This window comes from Adiantum capillus-veneris, chromosome 5 (assembly GCF_014529385.1).
Source record: "Adiantum capillus-veneris isolate H3 chromosome 5, ASM1452938v2, whole genome shotgun sequence".
In the NCBI taxonomy this organism is placed as follows: domain Eukaryota; kingdom Viridiplantae; phylum Streptophyta; class Polypodiopsida; order Polypodiales; family Pteridaceae; genus Adiantum; species Adiantum capillus-veneris.
The window spans coordinates 167526057-167536856 of NC_140935.1; the positions used below are offsets into that span (position 1 = coordinate 167526057).

Consider the following 10800-nt stretch of genomic DNA (forward strand, 5'->3'; position numbering starts at 1 on the left):
ACATACTAGTAGCATTTGAAAGGCTAGGATCTTTTTCTATTCATTCACAAGACTTTTAAGTTCCATAGGGACACTTGTCAAACAAGCAACTTGGAACGACCTTGGCCCTTGGTACTAAGGCCTTTAAAGGCCAAAAAGGACAAGAAAATCAAATGAAGTCTTCGATGGAGAGACCCATTCACAATATAAAAAGAAAACTTAATCTTTACAAAACCTTTCCTTTTAATCAAAGAGGACATGTGTCCGCCATCGGCAAGCTTTGAATCAAAGGTTCATAAATTGCATATTTTCTCTATCATAACCCTATGGTCTTCTGTAGGACAACAAATGCCTTTGACAAAGCTTGGTGGAGGTCCGTTGTCTCCATGTAGGCCAAAACACTATGTACCCCGGGTCTTAATGAGGCTAAGGTTGTGGAATCGGTGGTGGGGGTTGAAGCGTACGGATCTGGAGGCACAAAAAGGCATCATATTGTCAATGGCGTTGATTGGCAAACCGACGACCAAGGATATGAACACAGTGTCTCATGGATGGCAACATGGTGGGTTCACAATATTATAAAGTTGGTTCTTGTTTACTCCTTCACGTGTCCTTGTGTACTTTTCGTGTCCTTGTTTATGGTTTGGCATTCGAAAGCTATGCGTGCCTCTACTTTTGTGCCCAGATTCTCCGTCAATTGGTGACATTTGGTTTGACGTTACACAACGTGGGGACTTCAGAAACATGAATATAATAAGTCTCTCTCTCAATCGAGTGACGTATATAAGTAGATCTCATGATCAGTAGTACGTGGTATATATAATATATAGCTAGGTCATCATCGTTGTGGGATGATCAACGCCAACGTCAGCTCCCCACCCAACCTCAGGACTATCTGACACGGGCATGGGGCATGGGATCTATGGTGAGAGCATCGAGCGTCGTAGATCTTGTCGGCACCGCAAAAAGTAATCTCGGGTATAAAAAGTAATCTTGGGTACCCGAGATTACTTTTGGTCACATTTGGTATAAGAGTAATCTCGGGCCCATACCATCACAATAAACACGCGGGTGCTCGTGGATAGGACATGGGAGTCGCAAAGCTGAGGTCAAGGGTTCGAGGGTCGGCCTCGAAGTAATTTCGGGTGTGAAACCCGAGATTACTTTGCCACGATCTACGGCTCTCCTTCATCCCACCGTAGATCCCACCCCCTCAATGCCCATGTTAGATAGTCCCCAAGCCCACCCAACTACCTAGTAAAATAGTATCCACTCCACCCAACTAAATTCAATGGCCGGCCGGCCCCCTTCCAAGCTACCTACAATAGCTGTACAGCAAGCGTTGTTTTGGCTTGATTGAGCCTTGGACCTAATTGGTAGCTGCTAGCTTCATGCTTTCGCGAAGTATGATCACTTCAATTATTTGGTAGTTTGGCCTGGTACTGATGATATGATCAATCGCCGAAAGTAAATGGTAACGCTCATCAGGCCTCAATAATCAAGCATCGTGACTCAGCGACTCAGCCAGCCACGGCCCACAATATAATATATTGGTTGGTAGTCATCATTCTATTTGGCCCACATGCCCCCCCCGCCTTCCTCTCTCCTTCTCTGATCTCTCGTGCATGACTAGTGAGTCGTGTCTACTAGTACCTGCGTAAACCAATAGCAGCCTAGTCTTTTAATCCATTACACCATACCGTCTTATTGCATACACTTATCGAAGAGTCTAGATCAGATCTGAGGCGCAAGTGAAATTTAAATAGCTTGCAAGTCGAACCACCTGTAGAATTTGAGGAGTGGGTGGACCGTGGTACACTAGTACACAGTTGTGGTAGGTTGATTAGTACTGCGCACTCACAATCTTATACGCTCATTAATGTGCCAGTAATTATAGTAGTGCAGTAATTATAGTAGTGCACTGACAATCTTGCAAAAACCGGGTTGAGGAATGGGGAATTGTGTGCATGGTGCAGGCGCGCCTGGGAAGCTGCCTCATAGCAGCTGGGGGGTCGCATCAAAGGCAGCCATCATCGAGTATCCAAGCGGGCAGCAGGAATTTGTCGGCGGCGGCCATCGGACTGTGACTGCCCATCAGGTAATGCTGCAAAACCCTGGCTTCTATGTTGCCAGGGTGAGTCCTCCTCCAGCTCCTTCAGGAACAGCGACAGTAACCATCCTCTCAAAATCCATGGCCTGCCTACATGAAGCACCCCTGCATCTGCCTGCATCCACAGCGCCCACTACTTCTCGACACATTCGACCCTCCCTTTTGGCCACAGATGCTCCCCTCCATGTCGGCTCTCACTACCGTCTCCTCACCTTTGAAGGTACCGCCAATTCTCAATATCCCTCGGGAAATTACATTCGCATGTTGAAAACGTGATCACTAAGATTACTGGTTATTATCATCAAGTTTTTGCATTTTTAAGAATGGCCATCAGCTAACAGCTTACGATGTGGTAATTGTCTGCAATCTGCAGAGGTCTTCTACCAATTTGCGAAAACCAACAGGGTAGACTTCATGTTCTCTCCCCTGGTCAGGACGTCATCCAGGAGGATGCATTCTATGACATCTGCGTCTAAAGCCAGCAAGAAGAGGTCCATCATTAACATTCTCTCCTTCAAGTATGTTTTCACACCCAAAACCCCAAAGCTAAAGGCAAGAAAGACCAAAAGAGAACCCAAAGAAGTAGCTCCTGGGTGTCCAACTTTCTCATCACTATAATCCAGCTGGAGCTCATGTCATTTTTTCAATATTGAACCTAATTTGCTCATTCCTGAAGGCACTGGTGGTGAGTCTTTTGTGTGTATGTACTATCCATTGCATGCTCGTGGTCTTGAACCTCACAATCTTGGCTATAGAAAATTTAGTTGGAAATCTAGCATATTGTTTCTTTACAATCCTCTTTTGTTTTAAACCAATGTAGGACTTATGTGCATTGTTGAGAGTCTAGAAGAAGAAGAAGAGAATTTTAACGTTGTAGTAGGAAACTATCGAGAGAGAGAGAGAGAGAGAGAGAGAGAGAGAGAGAGAGATCAGTTTGTTGTACTACATGATCCCTGGTAACAATCCATGATCGTAGTATTGTTTGAAAGCCTTCCCAACTTAGATCTCTGTCATGAAAGTGCCTCTTTCTCAAGTATGGTCCACATGTGATATGAAGGCATGGATGCCTGTTTAAAGTGAGAATCCAAGAAGGGCAACCAACAGCCGCAGGTAGTTAGTTAGAAGCAAGAAGCAAGATTCAAGAAGTACAACAAGTATAGCGAGTAAGGATAAAAGGAAGGCAATATCCAAACGTTGGGCGTGTGTGTGTGTGTGTGTGTGTGTGTGAGTGAATGGTTGCCGAGCACCATTGTAATATAGTATTGAACGCTTAGCCTTGTATGGCCCAGGTCTACAACTTCTACTTAGTCATTTCTAGTATTTATGAATAAACAAGTGATGTGTTAATATTCAATTGTACATCTTAGAGAGGGCTCTGTCACTTGTGTGTAATGGAAATGGTCCATAAACATTGAGAATAGCGGAATAAAGAAAACCTGTAGTGAGTATTTTTATGAGACTACTTTGAGAAGATAAAGAGTAAGCTTAATTAGCGGTAGTAACATAACCATTATACTTAATTAACTTGGCATGAACAATACTTTATAAGAGAGATAATTAGAGAACTTGACAACAGCTGAGGACCGGATTTATATGGAGCCTGTCCTCCCTCCAAAAGGCTTTTGTATTAAGGAGAAATTTGATACAGTACAAACTTTGTGTTCCTTAAGACCTTGATGGTGCTGTGAAGATAGATAGATTCATGCACCACAATTATGCCCGTAACTTAGCTAATTTAAAGCATTAACTTGTTCTTGGCCTCAATTCCAAGACCTCAAACAACTTCGAAGGTGGAAAGAGCTAGCAGGGAATGAGGACAGGGAAGACGAACAAAAAACATTTTTACGAGAAAGAAATAGTTCCTCACTTATCATGACTCTTGTTGCATAGCATAGCATAATAACATAATAATGATGATGAAGAAGATGGCAAGCTTAATAATTGAAGCATGGCTCTTGGTTGGATTTGCATTCCATAGCCAAGAGTATTGATGTAAGCTCTCAACTTCTCAACCAGCTTGGAGAAGGAGATAAAGCTATTGCACTTGGCACTTCACACAATGTGTGTGTGTGTGTGTGTGTGTGTGTGTGTGTGTGTGTGTGTGTGTATGTGTGTGTGTGTGTGTGAGAGAGAGAGAGAGAGAGAGAGAGAGAGAGAGTATCCCCCTCAAGAAAGCCCTCTACTTGCATGGTCGACCCCCTCTTCTAGCTCATGCTTGTGGCTCATTGGCTCTCTTTGCTTAGCCAATCACAAGCTTTGATCGCAACTAGCAATAGAGGTAGCCTCTAACAAGTTTTCTCCTTTTTCCTTTGAGAGAGTGGACTTGATAAAGGCTTAAGCAATTAATTTAATTAGCTAAAATCTTATTGGACTGCTTTAGAGGCCAACCAATAGGCCTTAGACACCTTATGAAGGCAACACAGAGAGGAGCTTGACATGTGTCTTTGTTGCCTCTTAAGACTAGGCTTGCCTTGAGTATGTGTGTTTTCTCTCATGCTCCTACAAGTAGGGCTCGCCCCCCTATGTAGGAATCCTTGTTGACCTTTTGGAACACCTTAAGCCCCGCTAGCTCCTTAGTCATGAAGCACCTTAAGTACCTTAGTCATCAAGCACGACAAGCACATCAAGCACCTTAGTCAGCAAGCACTACAAGCACCTCAAGCTTGGGCCGGGTTCCCACCTCGAGTACAACCCTAGCTTGCCTAAGGTCCTAGGTCTAAGGACATTTGATACTAACCTTTGGAGGTCTTTAATGAAGCTAACCCTAAAGTCTTTAAGCTCCATTAGCTAGCATTGCTCTTTGATAGACCATCTCTCATTTGGACGTATTGACTTTGGTTCCGTGTTGAGATAGATCCATAAGCACATGTTTATATTCTAACTCTTGTTCTCATTTATTCTCCCACATCAAATGATTAATTTAATATGGAAAAATCATTTGGGTGGGTTAGATATCAGATTTCATGACATTACCTCTCTTGAAATCATAGTCGTCCTCGACTACGAGGTAGAAGGGATAAAGCCTTAGTTATTAGTCGATATTTTTAGCAGATAGAGAATCTCTTTTTACCCTACGGCACCATTCCATGATGGATGACTAATCCATTTGGAGCCTAGGAGACTTAGCTGTTGCAAGCATGTGTGCTCTTGAGTCCATTTCATTCTCCCGAAGTAGAGTGTCAAATTCTACTTGGTGTTTGAGAGACGTCGTCATCACAAACATGATTCTAAGCATGCATACTACTTAACTTTGTGCACAATAAAAAGAGAATTAGTCTTATAAGAAAAAAACATTGATAATTTAAAAGAAAGATTTACATTTTTTTACTCTAATGTAGCATTGTAAGCATCGACAAGGTTCAGACTATCCTTAAGTTGTATTCCTTGCATCCATCTAGCATCTTCAAAAGGATAGTTTTTGAATTTAATAAGATATGATCGGATAATCTTACCATGCCGTAGCACCTTGTCCTCATGCCGAAGGATAGCTTTGGGTTGTAGCACCTCTTCTTGGTCTTCAATTTCTAGGATGTCTTCAATAATTGTGCTTGTTGGTGGCTCTCTTTTGTAGGGCTTGAGTAGGCTCACATGAAAAGCATTTTGTATGAGTCAATGATTGGGAAATTTGAGTTGATAAGCCATGTCATTGAGTGGCTTCAAGATTTGAAAAGAACCATGGTATCTTTTTGCTAGTTTAGCATAATACTTTTGATGGCCCGCAGGATTTTTACCCGTTGTTTGCCTCAATCGAGCGTTGGGAAACTTAAGTAAGACCCAATCAATTTCCCTGAATGTTAAGGCCCTTTTGTTCTTAGTAGCAACAACCTTTTGCCTTTGTTAAGAGATGGATATAGCCTCCTTAATCTTTTGGAAAGATTCTTGTAGGTCACGGCAATACTCATCGACAACGAAGATCTTTTGATGTACTTTAAGTAGCAAGGTACTTTTAGATCTTCGCTCTATTGTCTCAAAAGGTACTTTTCCCATAGTCGTATGTATAGTGTTATTGTATGTATACTCTACAAGGGGTAAGTACTTCTCACATTGTGAGTGTTGATCTACTTTCTGTAACATAAGTCTTTAGTAGATCGAGAATCGTAAGATTGGCTATCTCAATTTGGCCATCCGTTTGTGGGTGATAGACCGAAGAGAAATTCAATCTTGTACCTAGATTTTCAAAGAGACATTTCCAAAAATTACTGTCATTCTAGGATCTTTATCTGACACGATGGATGTTGGCAATCCATGTTGTTTGAAAATCTGAGATATGAAGAGGGTTGCTATTTAGTGTGCCTTAATAGTCTTTCCAATCTCTACTCATGGAGGAGCAATATGCCCTCTATTTTTATGTACCCTGTACTCTCAAAGCCTATCAACAACTAAAAACCAATGGAGGTATACATGGTCCACACCGTGAAAGTTGTCATTATCCAGATGAGATATGTAGCTCATCTTACATGCCAGATGCTTACAAAGATTTCCAAGATGATTATCACCTTCTTGTAGGAATTCAAAGACATTGATGTAGCAAAACACACTTGGCAAGTGTTCCTTGAAGGCATTGAGGGCATTAGCTAAAAGCCCCCTCCTTAAATATTCTCATGGGGATGTACGCAAGGCTAATGTTCCTCCCCTTTCACTACATGTGCAAGCGTTCGAGGCGATCTTCATGATAGGGTTCTTTGAAATGGACTCCACCATCTTTAATCCTCTAACCAAGGATCTTCAGGCAAGACACATAGCCTACCAGAGCACTTTACTAAATAATTCATTTAAACATCTTTCAATCCAAGCCGACATAGTTTCTCAAGGTGTCAAGTTGACCTGGATCACAAAGACATTAGAGAAGTGGCAGTTTGACTACGAAAGAGCATCAGGAAAGACTTGCACGAGGATGTGTAATGGCTAGGAAGGAGGGAGTGTTTGGAAGATGTATCTCATGGGCATCCTCCTAGCCAGCCACACCTTGCCCAAGTCTAATTTTTTTATGTAATCTATATTATTTTTCTTGAATAGCCCTGTAAAAGAGACATTATGATTTTTGAGCTGAATGATATTTTGAGCCTAACAGCCTTGTAAGTTGGCCATTGGTCATATGAAAAGCCATAGTTATAAATCTCAAAAAGCCTTAGTTTGAAAACAACATTGTAACATTATCTGTTTTTGAAGAGCTTTTGTACATACAACTGTGAGCGGATGCTCAGTAGGAGCTTGTAACTGAATTTTTTCATGATCTGGTAATCAAAATTTGATTTCAAGAATTCCATTGTGTTTCTTAATCTCATGCTCTTTCATTTAAATATAATCATTCTCAGTTTTGTTGTGGTTTGATACTATGTTTTTGTGAGATAGATCTTCAAATTTGAGTGCCAAAATGGTTGATTTTTTATATTTTGACCATAGAGAAATGTTGCTAGATCCTAGGGCAAACTATCTAAATTGTTTTGTTGCAATTTTTAGTTCTGGGACCATGATGTATCAGGATTTTAGTACCTTGTTAGATGACCTCCAGAATTGTAGATTAGTGCCCTTACATCTTATATACCTTTCCCCAAAGTCTTGTTGCGATCGGAGTTCATCTGGTTAACAAAATGGCGTGATGACCTAGAGCGTCGAGATAGGAAATATGCTAACTTTCCAAATTAGAGAGTGATGGTTTGATGGTTGTGTTGGTAGTTTAGTTCACTAGGTTCATTTCTTGAGTTTGACACCCTTAAAGAGTCTATGTGCCGCCCATCCGAGCCACTTCCCTTAGTATTGACATTATGTTTGTGCTAGATAGCTATTCTACAGACGTTCAATCGTGGAGACCCACTAACAACCATATTTGTTCTTGCTAGTACCCAACGTAGGATTTGAATGCTATTCAGGTACTCTCTACCACCAATTTTGGTACTCTTCTAAATGCATGATTTATAATCTAAATGATTGGAATGTTTTGATGTGAAAGGTTGAGCTCTCTTGGACTGTTTTCATGTGAGTTCGAGCTCTACCAAAGATTCAAGAGTAATCATCCTTCAATGCAGGTTTCATTACCATACTTTGCTCAAAAGTTGAAAAAGCGATATACTTGTTGCTGTGAATATCATGTCTAGATTATATCTTTCCAAGAGGCTTTTGATGTGATGTGGCAAAACAAGTTTGGGCACCATGAAAAAGGACATCTTTGTACGTGCTACATTTGTTGTGCAAGGGGTAATCTAGCTGAGTGTTCTGCAAACCAAGTAGTATGTCAGCACGTTAGTAATCTGTGCAAATATATATTGTACCCAAAGCTTCTAGACAGTGAGTACCATGCAAAGAAATGTCTGTTTGGAGATTTTCCCAAATGTGGGGTAACCAAGTTGAATTTTTTCTCAAACTAGATTTCTATGGGTTGATTGCAAAGGTTTTTTAAGGATGTCAGGACAAAACAGATTGATGGCACTAACAATGAGAAGAATAGAAAAGACTTGATTGTGAAGAGAATGCAAAGTTATGCTTTTTTCACCTCTTTTTAGATCATCTCAAAAGCTTCTTCAAGCATGACTTCCTCTTTAGGTGGTAGGCCCAACAATTCAAAGACTGCTCACTAAACTTTCCTAATTATGTTGTTGTATCGGTTGTTGATTTTGCATAGACTTATTCATTTATAATACATAATGAGATTCAATCCATGCATTGGTGGTCAACCTAGGTAGCCATATTGGTGCACATCACTTATATGAGAAGCTCAAAAGGTGTTGTTGAGAAGACACTATATTTCTACATTTCAGATGGCAAGCTTCATGACATTTCGTTTGTTTAGCATTGCTTTTTGCTTCATGATAAGTGGTTGAAACAACAAGGGTATGACTTGCAATATCATTGGGTGTGGTCAGATAGTGATGCCTCACAATTTAAGGCATGGAGACCTTTATATTTTATGGCAAGGTACTATCAATTGATAGGATTGCACATGATGCATAACTTCTCCACTGTAGGACATGGAAAAGAAGAGCATTATGTTGCAAGTGTTGTCATCAAGAGAATCCTCACTCATGAGGAGCTAAAAACAGAAGGTTTGCCCATAAAATATACAAGGGATGTCGTTAATTTTCTTAATGTAACATTTCAACCCACAAGGAAAGAATATAGGTGAAATATTCAGAGAGTATTTTTGCACGTTTCAAAGGATGATATGCAATGCAATCTATTGTGGGATTGTTAGCCCATTACAGGTTCTCGCTCGTTCCATTGTGTTGATGGATATCCAACATAAAACTTATGCTCTCTATGCCGTCAGAGACTCTCATGATTTTGTAATTCACATGTGCTGGTGTAGTGGAGGATGTGAGGGGCATGTCGGGGACCGCTGACTGCACCATCTCCAAATGGATACACCACAATTTTTGGCATCCCTTCTGCTTGAGACCTCACCAACACAGGAGGACTCCTACTCTTCGATGCCAACTCAAGGAGGTGATAACATTCACTTTTTCTTATATGGATCCCTTAATTCCAAAACATCTTTCCTTATCGGTTTAACTTTACAATCAAAGTCATCATACTAAATTTGAACTCAACCTTCTAGGGTAACTGATGGGAGCTCTCTAATTCACCCTTCGTTCAAGGTCACTGACGCTTTTTTTCCAGTTATTATTGAGCATAACTATCAGTGTGTATGCGTGTATTTACTAACTACAAAAATCTATTATTTCCAAGTTTGATGCCTAGTCCGTAGATCGGAATCCCTTTCCCCATTCGTGACTTACCTTAATGGACAACACAAAATTGGGCTCAAATTTATGGCCAACAAGTTAACCCTCTAAAATCCACCACCCTTCCATTGAACCCTTTGATAAATGCACATTTCCAAGGTATGACTATGATACTTGAAAATATCATTCCAATCATGTCAAACCAAGAATACATTTCAAACATTTGAAAGTAGCATGCAAAGTGTTGCATACCCTTACAAGTGTGCATTTATCGGGTCATTCCCATATTTTTCCTTTTTAGAATATTTTACTTTCTTTGTTGTTTAGTATTATTAAAGTTATCTAGTTATCTTTCAAGCAATCAAATATACTTGTTCAGAAATATCCCTATCCTCATCCCAGGACTCGGAGATCCTATCTCCTCCACCACATGTGGAGACGAAACCTTTACACGATTTTCAATTCTTATTTTTCTTTATTTTGTTTGGGAAAGGCTTACAAAATTAATCTACTCTAGGTTTCTTTTAGATAAATAATCCGAGAAGTACAACAAATTTTTGGCTAATGAGGAGAATTATGAAATAGCCCATTTAGGTTCCTAGCCTTTCCAAGGTTCCTTTTTACCAAGCAACTAGAAGATTTTTGTAGTTAAATCACATCTTCCTCCCTTACCCGATCCTTTCTTGGATCCGTTTTTTTTCCTCTTTTTCCGTCGATGTCATGTGCATATGCTCTCTACAATGACCTTTGCTTTGGTGTGAGCCATGAGTTGTAAACACAAAAATTTAGAATGCACCAACTTGCAATCTTAAGGAAAATAATCTTAAAACTTTCTTTGATTGATTATGAAATAGTAGAGTATTGTTTGTGCAAGAGTAGAACCCTTCAAGGAATAGTAGTGTAAGAAGAAAAAAAAGCAAAATTTCTAAGAGTGGACATGTTCATGTAGTGAAAAATTCTCATGCAATGGAGTATGAATGATTAACAAATTCTTCTGTAAGATGAAATGCAAGCTTACCTCTACTACCGTGG

General features: G+C 40.2%; 1 protein-coding gene across 1 annotated transcript; it reads left to right on the forward strand.

Annotated features, from left to right (window-relative positions):
- Positions 1 to 1795: 1795 nt before the first annotated feature.
- On the forward strand, positions 1796 to 2864 carry LOC147458516 (uncharacterized). Its single transcript, XM_086511859.1, has 2 exons — positions 1796 to 2309; positions 2463 to 2864. The coding sequence occupies exons 1-2, from the start codon at positions 1931 to 1933 to the stop codon at positions 2705 to 2707; spliced, it is 624 nt and encodes a 207-aa protein (XP_086367985.1). The 5' UTR covers positions 1796 to 1930; the 3' UTR covers positions 2708 to 2864.
- Positions 2865 to 10800: the final 7936 nt, after the last annotated feature.

Bases quoted from the DNA above. Each gene is read 5' to 3' on its own strand.
- LOC147458516 (XM_086511859.1), top strand. From the start codon at position 1,931: ATGGGGAATTGTGTGCATGGTGCAGGCGCGCCTGGGAAGCTGCCTCAT. The intron at 2,310-2,462 runs GTACCGCCAATT...TGCAATCTGCAG, and splicing joins CCGTCTCCTCACCTTTGAAG to AGGTCTTCTACCAATTTGCG.